The 22,500-nt window shown below is 29.9% G+C and overlaps 1 protein-coding gene across 7 annotated transcripts in view; it reads right to left on the reverse strand.

The window, feature by feature from the left end:
* LOC124950577 (5-hydroxytryptamine receptor 2A) overlaps positions 1–22,500 on the reverse strand; it is a 119,388-nt gene that overhangs the window by 56,611 nt on the left and 40,277 nt on the right. For all 7 annotated transcript variants that reach the window (XM_047497486.1, XM_047497491.1, XM_047497490.1 and 4 more), the window contains 2 exons: positions 11,559–11,943; positions 3,181–3,314 (listed from right to left, as the gene is read on the reverse strand). In XM_047497486.1, the coding sequence (XP_047353442.1) occupies positions 3,181–3,314; positions 11,559–11,676 (252 nt within the window). In that variant the 5' untranslated portion in view covers positions 11,677–11,943. The remainder of the gene's footprint in view (positions 1–3,180; positions 3,315–11,558; positions 11,944–22,500) is intronic.

Raw genomic sequence — 22,500 nt, forward strand, 5'->3', positions numbered from 1 at the left:
TGTTACTATGACATTTGAAATTTCTCTCAATTCATTCGAGCTACCGAAAAAGAAAAAGAGAAAAAAAGAAAAATTATTATCATACGATGATGTGCCCCTTTTATATCAAAATGATTAGTAAAAAAAATTTTTTTTATTAATTTAATCGTCTCACGAAATATTCCAATTTTTCGAGATAAACGGAACATCCTGTATATATTTAATAAATATATATATATATATTTATATTTCCCTCTCTCTTTTTCTCTCCCTATCTCTCTCTTTCTCTAGGTGTATTATAAAATTTAAAAAGGATACGAAATAGATTGTAATTGAAGATCGATTAAAATGAAATATAATTTTCAATATCTGCTGATTTATATCAGCAATTGCGATTGAATTTATTGAAAGCAATATCAAGAGAAGAATAATTATTGTAACGTTATCTGGAAAATCAGAAACTTTGTAATATCCACTTTTCGCTGGAATCCTCTTTTGCTCTCTCTCTCTCTCTCTCTCTCTTTCTCTCTACTCTTTGTTATCCAACGATATATATCTCAAATTATTTTCTAGTTCATGATGAATGTAATGACAGTCACCAAGCGAATAAATACATTATTAAAAACACAAAATAACGTGGCGAACACCAAAGGAATTTGATTTTGAAAGTTTCTAAATTATGTAATGCGCGTCAATAAAATATAAAAGAATGATAAACGAAGGAACGAGTGATTTTATTGAATCGTGTCATTCATTAAACGTTACTATCTATATTTTCAGCAATCTTATTCATCTTCTATTCCCTATATATACCACCCTATCCAATCTTTTCCGAAACGATGACGAGGTACGAATAATTGATTTTTTCCTTTCGTCGACTTAATTTAATATGTAAATCATCATGTGTTCGCTTTTCACGTTCTTCGCATACAGAACTCGTATTTCGTTCATTGAAATTCGCTGATTTGTCAAATCAGCCAGTATCAGAGATCAATAACAATAGCAGTTGCGTGGAAAATTCAACGGGGGTTTGTTTGCATGTAGGTCATACCCACCGAACGACCACGTTTCGTCTCTACGCATGTCCACGCATAAATCTATATATATATATATAGATTTATATATATATCAATATATATATCAATATATATATATATTGAACGGATATTTAGTATCGTAAAAGATATATAATGTATGTGTAAATGATAAATAATGTCATGTATATAGTGAAACCAGAACTCTCTGACGAAACATCATCGAATCCTATCATATCACTGAAATGCGATGAAATGTATGATTCGAAAAAAATATATATATTTAATTAATATTTTGAACATTTAATATTATTTTATTTTATTTGAACCTTTTTGCTCCTTGCTTCTTGTTTCGTTAAATGTTCACTTTTACGTGAATATAAATACAAATGCGAATATGAATATAAATATAAATTTATAGGTTTATAAAGCGTCGGAAAATATCAAAATGTAAGACATAACTATAACTATATGAAAACATTTCGAACATATAGTTACAATACATATACCCGTGCAAATGTTCGAATAGGTAAAGAAACTTATGGCACGAGTTAACATTTCGGTTCAACATTCGCGTCTCATTTCATTTGGGGAGATCTCGTTTCAAGATAATGAATAAACCCCGGAGAATTTCAACGTTAATGCATTGCGTCTGTGCGTTCGTATATCGCCATTGCGTTTTGCAAGTAAATTCGAAACTTGTCTTGTTTGTTTTAAACAAAGTTAAATAACTTTAATAACGAACGAAGGAGACGATAGATATTATCTCGCATCAGGATAAAATGAATAAATCTTGACGGTTCTTAAAGAGAATATTCATATAGTTTTCATTTTGATGAGATGAGAAAGAAAAAGTAAGAAAGAATAATAATAATAAAAGAAAGAAAAGTAAAGAAACAAGCAAGAAGAAAAAAAAAAAAAGCAAAAAGAAAGAAATAGAAAAATGTGATAAAAATGTGATAAAAAAAGGATCACCATTATCATCGACATTTATCAAAATATTATCGTGGATTACAATATTACCCCTACGGTTATGCTTGAACTTTAGTTACGGAATCAAAGCACAAAGCGATATCAGAGATATAGACGAGATATAGACCCAGTCATTATTTACGCCTAGGCCAAGCTAGGCCATGACCTGGACCACCAATGTTGGATATAACCATTGAATTTGACCGAGGGGATGGCCTTTAAAAGATGAAGATATGTATATTGTCTGTGTATATATATATATATATATATATATATATATATATTTATCTATGCATGTACATGTGTATACGTGCACGTGTTCACATATATTCCTTCCTCCGATCTATGGGACTCTATAGAAAAATGAAAAGTCATCGGTTCGCAATTTAATTTTCTGCTTCGTAATCGACAAAGATAGTTCATTCCGATATATCGATTGTAAAGATCAAGGTCAAATTAATATTACCTTCTCATAAGCACGCCATAGTCCTAATCGATAGTTATAGTCAATGAGCAATAGTTTATTTATATATATATATAAAAAAAAATATATATATATATACATATACATAGTTTATGAAAAAAACAATTTATGAACATATTATTTCAATAATACTTGTTAACCAACAAATTTCCAACTTTAAAACCGACATCTCGTTATTCGAGCAATCCTTTTTTTGTTCATATCTACTTAGACTTTTTTAAGCTCTTCTTCCTATTAAATCCTCTCTGTTTGGACAGGCTATATAGGATTTATGAAAAGTTAATAATTTATGGAGTAGAATTAAAATGTAGTTATGTACATTAAGTCAATGGAAAAAAAAAAAAAAAAAAAAAAGAAAAAAAAAGAGAAAAAAATGTTTTAAAACCGACAGCTCTTATTAAGGAACGATCTTTCTTAGATTCACACCCACGAACTTTAAGATTTTATTTCATTAAATCCACGGATTTATTATTAATCCTTTCGTATTCCATTCACGTCATACGATTCCCTTTTCGACGATTTCCTTTTTTTCTCTATTGATTAGAAAATAATTCGAACGAACGTATATACATAATGATATATGATTCGAACGAAATATACATAAATAGATAAATAAATATATATATAGATACGTATATATATATATATAAGGAATACATATCGCAATGGCCATAATTCAGAATAGTCTATTATAGTCAGCAAATTACGTACCTCGTAAACAGCCCCGAGTGGCATGGCGAGGCAGGCAACCATAAGGTCGGCGACGGCCAAACTCACGATTAAATAATTTGCTACGGATTGTAGGCTTCGTTCCACTAGGATCACCGCTATTACGAACGAATTCCCTGAAACATATGCAAATATTAAGAAGCGTTATGATGCTCTCTCTGTCTCTCTCTCCTGTTTATAAGCGTCAAATCAAATAATCTAGATGTATTAGATGTATTAAGGTAGTACATATACGAGCGTGTCCTTCGAATGCCCTGGTCGACTAGGTCACCGACTAGAATCTCATTGGGAGTCGAGACATTTTACGTGTATTTACTATATTGCCACTCGACACGTTAAAACGTTGCAATATATTTTTCTTTGTCCTCTCTTTCTTTCTCTCTTTTCTTTTTTTCGTGTATATGTGTATGTGTGTGTGTATGTGTGTGTGTGTGTTCTTTTTTTATTAACACACTTCATCCTTCTCTCTCTCTCTCTCTCTCTCTCTCTCTCTCTCTCTCTCTTTGTGTCCTTCTGTCTCCTTCTTTCTCTCCTCTTTCTTTCTTTTTTTTCTCTCTTTCTTTTTTATCAACACACTCGGTCGGTCGATATCGAAACGCGAAGAAATTCTCGTAGATTTTCTCACGTCGTCGTGCTTTCTCGTTGATGGAAAAGTCGACGGATAATGTGGATGCTTTTTCGATCTACGAGATCGAAATAAACGATTCGTCTTTACTTTTCTTTTTTTAGAAAAAAAAAAAAAAAAAAAAGTAATCAAGAGGAAAGAGAGAGAGAGAGAGAGAGAGAGAGAGAGAGGGTGGGGTAGGTGGGGGCGATCTATTTAAAAAAAACAATTGAATCGGTATAAACTGAACTGAAAATATCAATATGCTCTATGACTTGGTAAAGAGGATTTTGAGAAGATACAAATTGTCCTACGATATACGATATATGTATGGATACACATATATCGTATATGAAATTTTGCATATATATATATATATATACATATACATATATATGTACAAATTTCTCAATTTGATACAAATTGATATTCCGATGGTCTTTAGAAGCAGAAACCACGTTTATAGTTCTAACAAAGCATTCAATGGTAAACCCGGTTGGAAGTTGGCCGATTAATTAGGATCTCGGAAAATCGAGTAATTAAGCTTTATAAATTATAGGACTTGAAAGTTAATTTCATAGTCAACATCGTCGAAAAGCGTTACCCTGGTAGACGTGGCTTATTATTATCGTTTATGTATTCATAAGTACATAGGAATAGTTAGATATATATATATATATATATATATATATATATGTGTGTGTATATATATATCTATTTAAATGAAGCAAAAAGAATCGTTAACGTTTACTTTCTATATAATCTATATGTCTATAAATATATATATGACTATAAATAAAAATGATTTATTTCGTTAATTAAACGCTCGGACGTTCTCTCATTCTCTTTCTTTCTTTATTTGCTTTTCTCTTTAATATTTATAACGTATCAACTTTATACGCAATACATATTAATATGCAATTATCACAATAAATAATCGTTATAAGAAAAAGTTGCTGACGATGGAATAAAGGAACGTAATGTACTTTACGATAATAAAATTGATCCTTCCGCGCTTTTGGACGATTCTAAATATGCGGAGCACGCGGTGTTATGAAATCGTGCTTATACACCGTGACAGGAATATCGATGTTAGTATTTTCTGCGCGAATTACGAGGTAACTCGAATGGAGATTGAATGAAAATCCTATTCGTTTTCTACTCATTCTATTTTTTCGATATATCTTTGTCATTGTGTAGCATTCTCTCTCTCTCTCTCTCTCTCTCTCTATCTATCTCTCTCTCTCTATCTATCTCTCTATCTATCTTTCCATTTCTCTCCCGTTTTCATCTTGCCATACTTTACAATTTATTATAAAAATGAGACAATAAAAAAATTTGTTAATTGTAAATGAACGAGAGTGAGAGAGAAGGATGTATTATACAAAATTTCATTTCAGTATTCGTGTACCGAAAACAATGTAATCGAATGTAGCAATTTTTGGGGTACAGGGAAAATTCGTGAACGAAAAGAAGAAAAAAGGAAAAAAGAAAAAAAAAGAAGAAAAAAGGAGAAAAAAGAACAAAAAGACTGATGAAATAATCTCGTCGGAACTTCATATACGTACACGTATACTATGCTTTCTTACTATGTATATATATATATATATATTTTATACTATGAAAGATATACATAATAACAAATAGGTCAACTGTAAACAACGGAAAATGATTTTGCGAGAAGCACCTGAAAGGTAACGTTCGAGTTCTGTTACTCGTATAAAATTGTTACCTGTTCTCATTTATTCAACTTATTTTGTATCATTCGAGATATATCTCGTTTTATAATATTTTTATATTAACATAGAAATAATTGTGTACACCAGTAACTAGTACATGCATATCTTATACTATAATATTTTAGAATAATTTGTTAGTCATACAATATATTCGACGCATTCGCAATCCTAAAATTGTTTTGCATTATTATTTTCCTCCATTCGAGCATTGGAGAACTATTTCGGTGTATAAGACGATAGAAATTCGTATTCTCTCTTCCATGGAAGTAAATGGAAATTCAAAAACAAAAATGGGAAAATGGAACGGAAGCGTATAAGAATAAAAGAGAGACAGAGAGAGAGAGAAAGAGAGAGAGAGAGAGAGAGAGAGAGAGGGAGAGAGGAGAGTAAGTGCATTTTGCCTTAAATTTTAACCGGTAATGTGGTACACGCTTCAAGAGATCCTTCGTTTCGTACTTCAATATAATAATAATAAGTTTATCCTCGTAGTCCAACTTAATTTACTAGAATATTTTAATAATGAAAAATTATATATTTATTATATATATATATATATATATATATATATATATTTATGTATGTATTGGAATGTACAGAGTGGGCAGAAAGTTTCTAAATAATTTGCAAAATCGATTACATTTATTCGAGATTGTTTAAATTAATCTTTCTTTTTTTTTTGTTTCTTTTCCGTTTATTTCTTTCCTTCTTCATATTATCAAATTACCTTGTAAAAATTATCAAGTTGAAAAAGTATCAGGTAAAAAAAAGGTAATAGATTTTTAAAATTGCTTAGGAAGTACCTTTTTTTTAATTTTTTTATTTATTTATTTCTGTCCTTAGCCTGTATATAAATATAACGATGGAATGAGTATAGGATTACGGAGCTAAAACAGGACAATCCAGATTTTCGATTCTTTCCTTTTTCTTATTCTTATTCTTATTCTCATTCCTTTTCTTTTTCTCGTTGAACTTATCGACTATAATCCATAAGATACAAGGATTATCGGCTCGTCAGTTTCTCCTTCGACGTCTACGTATGATAGCACGTGTCTCTCGTAATCGATCCTTCGGAAGCATGATATCGTCGAAGAATATATACTTGGGGTAAGGTAAAATAGTATACGTGATACAATTTCCGTTCTTCCTTCTTATGCCTTTCATCTAGATACACACACATATATATATATATATATATATATATATATATACGTACGAAATCGAGTTTATAGAGTTTTGAAATGTTATGGTCGTGCTAAAGGACGATATGCAATGTATCATTGATTAGATTCACCTTGGTATCATCTTACTAACTTGGTAAATTTTAATTTTACATGAAACTTAGCGAATATGTAGACCACATCGAACCTACGTAAGGAACAATTTTGAAATTTCAAATATCAAAGTTGTATCACGTTCGAAGAGCTATCAAACTACGAGAGCTATCAAAGAGAAAGAAAGAGAGAGAGAGAGAGAGAGAGAGAGAGAGAGAGAGAGAGAGAGAGAGAGAGGGAGAGAAATGTATATATATATATATATATATATATGTATATTAAATAAATATTAATAATTATAAATAAAATTCACATGACGATCATATCTAAGAATAAAACGTAAAATTAGAAATAATAATAATATATATTTATATATTATATATTATAGATAGAAATATTAATGTATAATGTATTTTACGTTATATTCGATTAATAAGAAAAATTTATAACAATCGAATTATTTATGAAATATTTTAATCATCAATTTATATATATAGAATATAGAATGTAAGATCGTTGAATAATAAAATGGAGGCTAAAAAATGACATTTTTATTTTCACATTTTAAGATCGTTCATAATGTCGTAGGTGGTGTTCAATGATTCGTCGCCATGTCGTTTATTTTCCTCGCACTTTAAAGCTTCGCTTTACCACATTTTGGACATGACAAAGTGTCCTCATTCGTGCACGTCCAAAGGCAAATATGTATGTATACACATTTTTAGAAGGCGGCCCTTATCCTCTCTCGACTCTTAAGTCACTTCTAACACAGCTAAAAGTAAAATGCCAACGTAACGCGTTTCTTGAATGGATTGAAGATGTTTCCAGTTAAGCGGTCACGTATTTCATTTAAATTAAACTTATGATATAAACATCGGTTATTTTATTTGTTTGTTTGCTTTTTTAAATTTTCCTTCTTTTTTTTTCTTTTTTTTTTTTTTTTTTTTTTTTTTTTTTTTTTTTTTTTTTTTTTTATATTCAACACTTTTCTTTTTTTCTTTTTGTTTTTCTTCTTTGTCTTCGTTTTTCTCTTCTTCCTATTGTTTTAATTTTACGTTATATATATATATACTTTTTATTTATTTACGCACGTATTTTATGTTATACCATCTACGTGCGCGACAATGGAAAAAGAAAATAATATCAAAGAAAAATGGTCGATCCATATGAATCGACCATTTATAACCGTGAAAAAAAGTAACAATTCGTCAATCTCGAATAACGTATGTACATACGTAAATATATTTCTTTTCTTTTTCGCGACATAATTGAAATAGATATGACACTAGCTTGTTTATAGTTATGTACAATTTTCCGTACGTAATTTATAGGTCATTTCTAGTGATTAAATTTCTAAATTCACGATCCACGGCTTTAAAAGTTTTGCTTTCTTCTCTTGGCGAGATTCCAACGAGTATCTCTAACCTACTCTCTCTTTCTCTCTTTTTCTTTTTTTTTCTTTCTAAAGGCATGCTCATAACGATATTTGCTGGAATAAAGAGAACCTCTTGATCGGTCTACTCTAGCCCATGATGCACACCATTTTCTTTTCAAGAGATTCGTCGGTGCTTTCATATAAAAATTTTCAAATCGGTAAGGAGTTTCGGGGAATGAAAAAAAAGAGGAGAAAAAGAGGGGGTGAGGGTAGGGGGGGGGGGGAAACCAAGAAAAGAAGAAAAGAAAAAAAAAGGAAAAGAAAAGGAAAAGAAAAAAATACTTTGGTCGGTCATGCATTATTAATGAGGGTAATACTTCTTGAACGATATCGTGGTCTGCCCATTTTAGAGAAAATATTCCTTCTCCTTGAAGTAGTCTCTCTTAGATCGTAAGTATACAAAAGGAGAAGAAAGATGAGAAGATATTACGCGTTATAATATCGGCCAACTAACTGGTTGTTTTCCTTACGCTTATGTTATCGCATTTCGTCAGAATCGATAAATTATTAAATCTTTCATCGACGAACAAAGGTATACATATAAGTAGTCCGAATAATTATTATTGGTATTTCAATGGAAACGCTTAGGTAAATATATATTTTATTTGTAATATCAGATACGTTAGATATGTTAGCTTTCCTACGTGAAAGTTGATTGGCTTTTATAAAATATATACGTATCATAAAGGAAAAGAATGGCGAAATATCGATGTAAAATATATTACCTTAGTTATCTTGTTTTTCTTCTTCTTTTTTTTTTTTTTTTTTTTTTTTTTTTTTTTTTTTTCTAATGAAAATTTCATTCATTAATATTATGTCAATCCATCGGAAAAATAACGTAATAAATCGTGCTCGTCGATAAAACGATCGATACCTTTTTCCTAATATCTCGCAATATATTATTATTAGGAATTATATATGGTTTTAAAAGTGATAACAAATACAGATAGCTATTGAAAATGGTGATAATAATACGTTCTTGTTATTACGAAAAATTTAATAATATCTATTAATAAGCTAATCTTTTTATATTGTATATATCTATCTATCTGCGTATCTATTATCTATCTAAGATATCTTGCAAAAAATAAATGTTCAAAAACACGAGATAGATATCTATATGTAAAATATCTATATGTAATAATATCTATATGTAAATATTGAAAATAAATATATAGTAGATCGATCCGTTTTACAGGATTATTTTAAATAACAATGTTTGAATAAATTTTAACAATGGAATTAAATATTCAATAATATGTGTAATAAGGTAAACAAAAAAAAAAAAAAAGAAAACAAAAAAATTAACACGAGATAAAATATTTAAACGATTGGTAGGTAACTTTGGTATTCGTTGTATTTCTTTTTTTTTTTTCTTTTGTAAGGAATGTATAAAATTTTTCCATATTTTTTATGCGTACGCGGTTGTTCAATTTATTTAACACGAAATAAATCATATATTTACGATATATATATATATATATATATATATATATATATTTTATTTATGATGTATACTAATAGTATTATTTATGATATATTTAAATTGTTTATGTTATATACATAGATATTATAAATTATAATCCATGATTGAAATTAATTGTTATTCTTGTATATTTATATAAATATATAATAAAGGTATAGATATAAATGATCAATTTAAAGTTAATTGTTTAAAGTTAATTATTTAATATAATCATAAGATATAAGGATATTTTGATTTTGCAAATGAGTTATGTCATAGAGAAACAAGTAAGCGTATCGGTATGCAGGTCGGTAGGTCGAGAGCAGGGAGAAGTATTTAATACGATAGCGATTACCCGCGTCACTGTCGTTGACAGATTATACGCGGTCGAAGCGTGTCAGGTTTAAATTGATCACCCGTTATGCTCACGCGCACATATAGATGTGTCAGTTGGATAGTGTACGTTGGTAAGACGAACCATCGACTACGACTACGATGACGACGACGACGACGACTACGACGACGATGACAACGTCGACGACGACGACGACGACGACGACGACGACGACGACGTCGTTATCTCGTAACCCTCGACATAGGCATCGACTCAACCACGATTTAAGGGACTCTCTTTTAAATCTTAAGCTTTTACAACCGATGATAATGGTAACAGCAATATGTCAACTATGATCAAAATGAAAAAAAAAAGAAAGAAAGAAAGAAAAAGTGATTATATAAAAAGGAAGTTCGATGTTATTTGAATTTTTTATTCATTTCTTTTATATATATATATATATATATATATATATATATATATATATATATATATATATATATACGCAGATATATCGAATATAAATTAATAATAATAATTTTATATCATCGATATGTAAATAAATATAAAAAATATTGATAGGTAGATATTTTCTATATATAATTTTTAGAAAAATTTGAAAAATATGTAAATTATCAATATGAATTTATCTAGATTAATTTAGATATAAAGCTAAATTTTAATATGAAAAATTTTTTTAATTTTTTTTTTTTTTTTTTTTTTTCTATCAATGATTTATTAAAATCGATATTAACGTCGTATAATATTCAGAATAAAAAATTTCTAATCGTTAAGTAACTCAAAGAGATAAGAATATTTAATAATTTATCGACGCCTATGAGAAGTAGTTATTATGCTTATAACTATACACATACACACACACATACAACACACACACACACACACACACACATACATATGTCGAGATGAGGAGGGTTGTAAGACGGTCATGTATAGGTATATACATATAGTTATAGTAGAGGAATGACGATTAATGGTCGTGATGGTTTCGAAATCAATTATGCTACCGATACATCCACCGACCTCCAGTTAACGGCTTCGCTACCCAGTTCGTTTAACAAGTAACTATCAACCCGCTAATTTCAATCGGTTGTTCGCCTGGCTTATTAGTTATTACATCGTTCCTGAGAATTACCGAACGCATATATCATCAAGAGTGATCGAGGAAGAAAATCATAAAGGATCCGTCATTTTCAAGAAGTTACGCGTTAGATCAAGTTTGATGTATCAAGATTATATCAAGTTTGAATATACGAGATATTTTCTATTTTAATAGAAAATATTTCAAATGAAATGATTTATAATTTTGTTTTCTTTTACTCTCTTCTATTCGAGAGACTATATAGTTATCGTGGAATATACGATAAATTGCAAGTTTGTTTCTGGTATTTATAAAAAAAGATTTATTTATTTATACGTTGTAGAAAAATCCTCGAAGAACACGATCGTATTACGTAAATATGTCAGATAAAGATGAAATATGTGTCTTACCTATGATAGTGACGAGGATCAAAAGAGCCAATATGACAGCCCTCAGGATGACCCATGGATCGGCAAAATCGAAATTTTCCACCGTCGCATTCGTTGCGATACTAACGTTTTCCTCCATTCTGAGATGACTATAGATCTGGTTTTCTAGCGGTCTTCAACGACCGCTGGTCATCATCTTTTCGCGATACGCGTCATGATCAGCTTATCGGTAATCAATCCGATCTTAACTTAAACCCAGTCTTATTCGAATATTTAATTTCACTGGTATCAACGAGCTATTGTCATCGATTCGTTATAGAAATTCGTCGAGTCGTTCAAATCAATAGAATTCGTAGCTTCCATCTTTCTATTAGACGTTTTTCATAATCCAAGGAATCCTTTATACCTGCAAAATTAAAAAAGTTTTCATCTTGTTAATTAAAAATCTTCGTAAGTAAGATACAATCAATATTTCAAGACAATACGATTATACTTTTTTGATCTTTTCAACAAAAAATTATTATTAATTTTTTTTCGGATAGAGACAGAGAGATAGAGAGATAGATAGATAGAGATAGAGAAAGAGAAAAAAAAGAAAGAGAGAGAGAGAGAGAGAGAGAGAGAGAGAGAATCAAGTATAATATCTCGACTTTTGTATCGAAGTCACGTAAACGTGAAAAAATAAGAGAGTGCCATTTTTAATATCGATCAAGTGTCTTAAGGACGAACTCTTTAAAAGATAGCCAACTATAAAAGTAGAGCACAAACAAAGAGAAAGTTAAAAAGAGGGTGAGAAAGAGAGAGAGAGAGAGAGAGAGAGAGAGAGAGAGAGGAAGGGAGAAAAAGTATCATCGAGGAATACAGAGAGAAGTGGAGAAGAAAGAAGTGAAAAAGTGATAGAGAAAAAGAGACAGACAATTTCGAGTACTCGTTATGGCTATCATTATCGATGGATGTACTTTGTTAAAGTAAATGGCAAGTCGTTTATAAAAGAACGATTATTTATTACGAATCAAGTAATAATATCATTCTTTTCTTTCTATTTTTGAAGTATACACATATACATATATGGATATATATATTTTTTTATCCATGTCTCTTTTCTCGTAATTTTACAATAAAAAAAAAAAAAAAAAAAAAAAAATAAAAATAAAATTGATTCAATATCAATGAAAAATAATTTGCTTAATTACCTATGACTAATTTTTATATATTATACTGAAAGAAAAAAAATCTCCCTTCTTTTTCTATACATTCTTTTCTCTCTCTCTCTCTCTCTCTCTCTCTCTCTCTCTCTCATTTTTTCCATACACATAAATCTCCTTATATATGCATATATATATATATATATATATATATATATATATATATATACTCGCTTTCTCTGAATTCTCTCGTTCATTCAAATGGTGATGATTTACATGAACTTCATGCATATCCACTTTCAGGAACGTACTTATACTATCCGAACGAGAGCTTGGAAGCTATTTGGGTCATGGTGAAGTAATGGGTAAATATTAGGCTGGAAAGCTTCACGTTGAAAAGGAGGGAAAAAAAAGGGAATAGAAGAAAAAGGTAAAGGGAATTGAAAAAGAAGGAAATAAAATAAGAATGAAAAACAAAAAGGAAAAGAGAGAAAGAGAGAGAGAGAGAGAGAGAGAGAGAGAGAGAGAGAGAGAGAACGAGATAAAAAGATAGAAAGGAAGGATGGAACAGTGGGAATGGAGTTCAAGGAGAAGAAAAAGTTGAAAGTAATGTCCGGAATAATTCAGGGGGAAAAAAAAATACCGCCACTATCCGGTTTGCAAATAAGTGAGGAAGCTCGATTTAATGAAAGACTATGGAGGCAATCGTTTTATTTACAGACAATTTTTATGGAATTGGTAATATCATAGAACGATTTAACACTCTTTTCTTTTTATGTACGTATATATTTACACGCACACATATAAACGCATATGTATGTCTATTATTTTTTCGATAAAAATTCTCAAGTGTGTATTTTTAATAATACCGAACCTTCTCTCTCTCTCTCTCTCTCTCTCTCTCTCTCTCTCTCTTTTTTTTTCTTGTGAAGACAAAAAAGAAAGAGAGACAATGGATGATGGTATATAATTAAATAATTTTGGATCATTCTTTCTCATTATTTTCCCCTGTTTTAACAGTATTAACATAAATATTGTATATATATATATATATATATATATATATATATTTATATGATGCTTTGTTAATGAATATAATTGTTATAATGGTTAGTAGACAATTAAGATGTAAAAATTTATCATGACGTGTATAAAATTTGCATTACATGCATACACATATAGATAGATATATCTCAATTATTATCTTTCTTTATCTATCTTTTATTTTTGATCTCACATTTAACAAAAGTTCATAAGTACCTATAAACACGTTCGTTCAATTTCTACCTTCATCCTTTTGCAATTTATTATTACGATATTATCGTCCTATTAAAATCGTTGATTTTTATTATCATCATCAAGTTTCCATGTCACCATTTTAATTTTCATGCTCTTTTATCTTCCTAAGCAGGACGATGTTTCGAAAACCGCGAAAGCTTCCGCATACGTGATATCGTGTATTCCGATCATCTGCAATTACTGGAACGAGCTGGCATTTAAATGTCGATAAATTTCGATGCTCAATGTGTATGATATTATATCTACCGTTTGCTACCTATATTCGATAATATGTCGTATTATATGGGGTAAATCAACGGATATGAAATTTATCGCTAAAATAAATCGTCCGTAGATATAATATATATATATATATATATATATATATATATATATATATATATATATATATATAGTGACGAAGAGAAAGCACGATGATTCATTTTATTTTCTTTGATCATTAATACGAATTAATCACATTTATTATACATAACTGATATTTTTTTTCTTTTTTTTTTAATTTCTAATCAGACCTTTTCATCAATGTCGATTGTAATTAAAAAAAAAAAGAAAAAAAAACAGTAAAGCTAGAAAAGAAGAAAGAAGGAAGAAAAAGAAAAGAAGAAAAAAAAAAATATTGCCTTTTGTGTCAACGTTGACATAGAAATGATATCTTTTTAATTGACTTTTATGTGTTCTCTTTTTTTCTTCATGATGCATAGACGCCAACCCCCACCCCCTCTTACTTTAACAATAACAATAACAATAATATAACGATAACAATAGTTATTGATAACGATGTTAATCATTGTAATGGCGATGGTACTAACGATAGAATTGAACGTAAAATTCTCTCTAGCTCGTTCGTTTTCACGAGTATGGCTAAAGTCTCATTAGAACGAAATTCACGAGAGGCATTCAAGTTATTTCGTTGTAGTTCGACAATAGAATGGAAAAGAATGAAAGAAAGGAAAAAAGAAGGAGAAGAAGAAAAAAAAATCAATTGGTTGTTAAAAGTTAAGAAAGTTCTTCTGTGAAATTTCTTATAAAAAAAATATTTGACTTTTATATTTTATTGAGATTATCTTATATACCTAAATTTGTACTAAACATATATGTATATCTATATATATATATATATATACGAATTACTCCTTGAATGAAATAAAACTTAATGAGGATAGATTGAGATAAATAATTACACATATATATACTTAGTTCATGGTCTAAAGAAGAAAGAAAAAAAAAACAAGAAAATAAAGTGAGGAAAAAGTAAAAAAAAAAAAAAAAAAAAGAAAAAGAAAAAGAAAAAGAAAAACCAAAAGAAAAGAAAAAAAGAAAAGAATTAAGAATAAGAAATATGACCATTATATCAATTATAATTTCAGAGTGGCTTATGAGTCAAGTCGTATTTAATAAGTGGTCATTATAATCTTTCCCGAAGGAACAATCTCCATAGCTCGAGGGTTTAAATCGCTAAATAGATTTATTTAACTTCTGGAGAGAACTATCCTTCTCTTCTGCAGTGGTAATAAAGGTATTAAAATTAATGTAGATATGAATAACCGACATTCTGAGATTTACTTTTGGCTCTGTATCATGAGATAAGGGAACAAATTTATGCTATTAATTGCACTTACGTAATCTATCATTGAAGGATTAATACAAAGAAGAAGTGAAAAATTTATTAGATAGACCTAGCGTTATCAACAATCTCAAATTATTGTATGTATGCTATTCTAAGTATAATATGTATATGGGTGTGTGCGTGTGTGTACGTTTATATAAGTTTGAATAAGTATAGATATTTGCATATACCGGGCGATAAAATAATATGAACAAATTTAGAAATAAATTCATTTCTTTTTCTTTTTTAATCAAACTTGATACTCCTTTGCTTATACAAAAAAAAAATATATATATATATATATATATATGTGTGTGTGTGTGTGTAGTAAATCAAGATTAATTCAATACACGTAAATGTATAACTTTTAAAATTCACAAATACCGCAAGCCTAATAATTATATCTCACGTAAAAGAGAGATATTCGATTATTCTCGATTTTTATTTAAACCGTGCAACTTTAATAAACCTGTGAAAAAGTACAGAGGTGAGGCAGGGTAGGAGGGGGCGGGGGAGAGGTGAAAGAAGGAGTAAACGAAACAAAACAAAAAAAAAAAAAAAAAAAAAAAAACAAAATAAAAAGAAAAGAGAGAAAAAGATAAAAAAAGACGTGAACTAAAAACAAACCAGCTATATTTTCCAATCTTCTCTGACGCACATAGTATATGTAATATCTATACTTTATCGGTAAGCCGATATTTCGATATTTGGCGTTATCCTCCCTTTAATTTTCACGAGAGAATCCGAGAATAACGGCTCGAGGATGAGAAATGTCGTGGGTATAAAGTTGTGAGCCGATTTTCAAACTTCAACCTTTTCCTCGATAAACATTTTTCTTTTCGATTTACTTATAAATTTTCTTTCGATTCTCTCATTGTCACCTATTCCTATACTCATCTTCCATTTTTATTTCTATCTTTTTTTATTTTATTTTTCACATAGACGACGTCGTTAATGCTTTTGGGACTTACATTAGCCGATATATATATATATGTATGTATGTATGTATGTATGTATGTATGTATGTATGTATGTATGTATATATGTATCTAAAGGTTTCGTATTCTTGCAGAAAAAGAATAACAAAAGTGTTAAGTTATGATTGAGATGGTTTGATCGGTTTAACAAAAAATTTATACCTTATGAGTTTCCGTGAACAGAGAGAGAGAGAGAGAGAGAGAGAGAGAGAGAGAGAGAGAGAGAGAGAGAGAGAGTAAGAATAAGAAAGAGAGTATGATAACCAGCGTGTTCCAATTTTCCACTTATTGGACGCTCAGCTAAAGGGAGGTCGTTAGAATCAACCTGGTGCATGAAAGAACCTATGTGTGTGTGTGTGTGTGTGAGAGAGAGAGAGAGGAAAAAGAGAGACGCGAAACGGTTTTATTGTGTCGGATCGATACGACGCGACTGAAAAAGCCGATCCCTCTCTTGAAGAAATCTACTTGAGCTCGATCGACCCTTTAATCCAGCCGAAAACTGACAGCATACACCAGAAGAATACGAATTCGATCTTTTATTTCTCTCGCCTCTTGATACATGGCACTCGCTAAAGCCTTATTTCGAAACCTTTTGCGCGAAGAGAAACGGAAGGAAAGAAAGAGGAAAAGAAAAAAAGAAAAGGAGAGAAAGAAGGAGAGATAGATAGAGAGAGAGAGAGAGAGAGAGAGAGAAGGAAAATGGAAATAGAATGATCGTGAAAGAGACGGGAAGGGTAAAAAGGTTTTCGATGAAAAAGAAAAAGAAAAAAAAAAAAGGAAGAAGAAAAAAAAATAAGAAAGAATGTAGATCTTCTTGCGCTTGACAAGTCAAAGGTGGATCATTAAATACGAGGGCCAAAGATTTTTTCTTCCCTTTTTTTTCTTTTCTTTTGTTTTTCTTTTCTTTCTTTCTCGGCATAAACGTAAATACGTAAAGAAGTTCTCTTCTTCTTTTTTTTTTTTTTTTTTTTTTTTTTTTTTCTTTCTGTTATTGTGAGAAACGTTAAAAAACATTCGTAGGAAGATTATAGTTTTTATCTAATTCCTTTTTTTCCTTTTTCCTTTTTTTTTTTTTTTTTTTTTTTTTTTTTTTTTTTTTTTGAATAGAAACATCAATATTCGATCGTCAATGTTAAAAGGAAAGAAAAGAATTGCGATTAAATTAATAATAATTATAATAATAATAATAATAAAAATAATAATAATAATAATAATAATAATAATAATAATAATAATAATAATTGAAATTTAAATGTTCGTAAGAAAAAATTCTTCTTCATTTAAAATCAATTCTATTCCACGTATTTGACCTGTTCTTCTCTTTTTCTAATTAACTTTATATATATATATATATATATATATATATATATATATAATTTTTGTTTTCTTTTTTCTGTTATACATGCACTAGTTTATATTATTGAAAATAAAAATCCATTGGAAATCGTCCTTTTAAAATATATACATACGAAACATTAATACGGTAGTTGCGAATTATAGAAGTTCATAATCGATAATTGGAAAGTTGATGTTATCTGATATTAGAAATATCGAGCTAATTAGACAAACCCCTGGCGAATTTGACGACACCGTTTCGAATGTCGTTAAAATCCTATGAATAAGGGAAAGAGGAAGTGGGCGGGAGGGGGTACAGAGAGAGAGAGAGAGAGAGAGAGAGAGAGAGAGAGAGAGAGAGAGAGAGAGAGAGAGAGAGATAGTAGAAAGTGAGAAAGGCAAATAGAGAGACAAGAAGAGACGAAAGCTGAAATCGTCGAAATACTTCTCACAACAACGGGATCCTATTCAAGCTTCTTCCCTCGATCCCTCGATGGATATTGGATTTCCACGGAATTTCAGAATTTCATCATATGCTTTTGTCTTTAGATCCAACCGCACAATATCCGGATTGTTTGCTCCGATATATCGTTTCATGCAGTGCTGCATCAACGCGGCTCGACGGGAGTTCCGTATTTTCTGGAAATCAAACGCTTTACGCTCTCGTCTTTATCAAGACGACGAGCTCATTTTCTCTTTTCTTTGTCGATCTTAAAACGATAAAATAGAAAATAGGGATATAAGGTGATATAGATAAATAGATACAATTGGAAATTTTTTAATTGGTATATATCTTTAATCGAAAATGATTATCGTTAAACGGCCAATGAATGAATTAATATTATGAATGAATTAAAATTATGAACGAATTGTAATTAGTAAAAGTTATAATCTTTCTCTTTTCTTTTTCTTTTTTTTTTTTCTTTTTTTTTAAATTATACAAAATTAATTCACTTTTATTTGTTTTTTCATGTAAATATTAACCTTAACTTACGTCATGATATATATATATATATATATATATATATATATATATATATAAATAATGAGATTAAAATTTTCAGATATATAAAAAAAAAAAAGAAAGAAAGGAAAGAAAATTTATGTTAAAGTTAACTTATAAATTCATTGAAAATATTGTTTCTTTTTTTTGCCCTCTCTCTCTCTCTCTCTCTCTCTCTCTCTCTCCTTCTCTTTTTTTCTTTTTCAAAGTTTCTACCTAAACGAATAAGCCCAGGAAAAATTTCAATCCTCGTTACGAAATCATTTTCAACTTTTTCTTCTTCGAGTAATCTCCTCGTGAAAAAAAATTTGTTTCTTATCCTTTATCTTTTTTTCTTTTTTTTTTTTTTTCCTTTTTTTTTCTCTTTTCTTTTCTTTTAATAGACGAAAGATAACAATGTCCTCATAATCGAGATTGATCTATGTGCGTAAACATTGGTTTTATTCATTCGTAGAACATTGTTACGAGGTATGAATCTCGAGAAACGGAGGATAGGAGAAATACATATTTTAATGTCCCTTCGCGAATTTCGGCATAGTAATAGTTAATAGTAGTAGTAGCACTAGTAGTAGTAGTAGTAGTAGTAGTAGTAGTAGTAGTAGATGCAATCAAATGTAGAAATGAATATGCAAGTTCGCCGAGACAGTATTTTTCCGAATTTAGGGTTGCGTCCTGACTAAACTAAAATTTCCATTCCTTGACGTAGAATTCACGGTAATGTTAATCGTCCTTTCTTACCGATGATGCTAATCTCGAGTTTCAAAAGGTATTACTACTGTCACAAGCATCTTTCCACATTAAGATTCTCTCTCTTGTCTCGTGAAATCCGTTGATACTTTAACCTTTATGAAGATCGATATCTTAATTTTTAATAAGTACAATTTTATTCTCTCTCTCTCTCTCTCTCTCTCTCTCTTTTTGCTATGACGATCACTATTATAAAACTATTTAATTAAACAATAATATCTTAAATATTTTATTTTTGTATTCATTTTTTATAAAATTTTTTCTCTTCTTTCGTAGAAACATTGTATCTCATCGTTCAGGTGTTTTTGCTTGTTGCGTAATTTCTTCTGAAACTTTTCCGAGAAAGAAAGAAAAAAGGAAAGAAAAAGAGAAGGAGAAAAAAAATTAAGATATCGTAACTCGAAAGAATCTTTGAATTTAACAACTGAACATAACATGAGATAGAGAGAAAAAGAGAGAGAGAGAGAGAGAGAGAGAGAGAAAGAGAGAGCATAATGATCGTTATATATAATGATCGTTTAATTTTATTTCCGCGATATAAACAAAACTTCTGAGATTCCTGGCACGTATGAAAGAGAAAACATTCAATGAACGAGCGAACGAGTAAAACACAAGTACGATTTCACGGACCGATTTCGGTCCCTAGAGGCGACCTTTATTTTAAATCAAATTCGCGCTGCCCATCTCTTATACAGACCTCGACTTCCCGTTGGGAAATACAGCGGCATATTTCGATGAATGTTTGCCATTAGAGGGATAACGAATATTACGTGGCTTCAACGGATCTTTATTGACATAACCAACGCAGGCTGATTGGTCAAATTTCGTGATAACTAATTACTTCAAAAACATACCGAACAAATTTATGAACATATATATTGAATAATTGTCCTACATTAATTTAATTAATAGTCATAGAGTATATGAAGGAAATATTTGTATAATAATAATCTATATTATTATCTTTTAAAAATCAAATTATGAAAGATCTATCAATTTCATTCTTACTTTTATTTTTCTTTTTCTTGCAATATCATTTACTATATCTATACGTTAATTTTGTAAAGGATAATTCGAAATTTTTAATAATATGACTTTACTTTTACTATGCTTTCTAGTATAAGAGCACGGCTCACGAGAATAGAGTTTTGTTACTTATTTCCATAAACTATCGGTTATGTGTTACCTTCGTCTAGTTTTCCCATATAATACATGCCGAGTAGTGAGGCGACTCAGATATGCATGTATGTACATATACAAGTTCACTTTGAACGAATTTTCCTAAGGGAATCTCTACACAATTCCGCAATTCTACCAGCTAACTGTTATATTGTCTTGAAAAGACTTATCCAATATTCGAAACAACCAGATCCATAATAATTTTGTGAGAGATTCAAGATGAAAAAAAAAACAGAAAATGAAATTAAAAGAAAAAAAAAAAAAAAAAAAAAAAAAAAAAAAAAAGAAAAGAAAAAATAAAATAAAAAAAGTAAAAACATCGAAGGGGTTAAATTTTCGTCCAGAAACAAAAAAAAAAAAAAGAAAGAAAAAAAGAGAGAGAGAGAGAGAAAGAAAAAAGAAATTAAAAATTGAAAATTCTCTCAAGCAAGCATTTTAAAAAGTTTTTTTCTGAAATAAATAAATACCCGACTTGCAAGTCGACGAACAGATACGCGCGCGCGCGCACACACACACATGCACACATAGACTGATACACACGGAGACAGATACACATACCGAGCACGATAAACACGGGAGGAGATTGTCCCAACGAGCTCACGAATTTTGTTTCCATTTTATTTTTTTTCTCTTCATTCTCCTCGCATATATAGTATTTTCTTCCTTTTTATCTGCCGCTTTTCACTGGTATCCATTTCCGGTTAGATAGAAGAGCCACCGTACCAGTGGCATACTGTCCCGATACTTTACTTTTAAATATTTACACAAGACATCTTGTTATGGGATTATGTAACAAACGTTGTTATTTTATTACGTAACAATTGAGACACAACATAGGAAAATGATAATAATAACTTTATTATCAGAGATTTCGTCGTTTCGCAATTCATATCCTCGAAGAGAATAATAAATTGATTCTGAGTTTATATCAGCTTGTTTATTCTTCAGACTCCTGTCTTCGCTAGCTACCGAATTCGTCGTCGTGTTTCTCTTCAAAGAAAATCATGAAACAGAGCTTTTCTTGAAATTGCTCTCTCTCTCTCTCTCTCTCTCTCTCTCTTCATTTACCAATGTCGACAGGCAAAGGACGGTATTACTTTAAGACGTTCGTTCTATGCAAAGAGAAAGAGAGAAAGACGAAGAGACAAATGTTCACTCTATTCACTGATCCGGTTTGCACAGAGTTACGAGATCTTAGTAAACGCATGTTCGCCACGAGAATCAAGTGTTTCGAGTTTCTCAGCAAGCTTTATCGTAACCAAGAAAAGGGAAGCCATAGAAAGAGAGAGAGAGAGAGAAAGAGAGAGAGAGAGAGAGAGAGAGAGAGAATAGTGTGGCACAATAATCGATGTGTAGGAAACACCAAAGACTTTACAAGTAGTCGACGAAGAGAGGAATAGTAAATAAGTTCTTAGAGAACTTAAGCCGATAGAGCGTGCTATAGAATTCCTCATTGTAAATAAAAAATACATTTGATCCATTCAAAAGTAACTTTGCGAGTCGTTAAAAAACGTTAATGATTTCTAATTAAAGATAATAAATATAAATATAAATAAAAATAATGATAAATATGCGATTGAAATGAGTTAAAATTTATTTGGCCGTAAATAAAATTGCGAGGACAGAGGAAAAGAAAAAGAAAAAAGAATCGTCGATGAAATATAATATATAT

Source organism: Vespa velutina, chromosome 7 (assembly GCF_912470025.1).
Source record: "Vespa velutina chromosome 7, iVesVel2.1, whole genome shotgun sequence".
In the NCBI taxonomy this organism is placed as follows: Eukaryota; Metazoa; Arthropoda; class Insecta; order Hymenoptera; family Vespidae; genus Vespa; species Vespa velutina.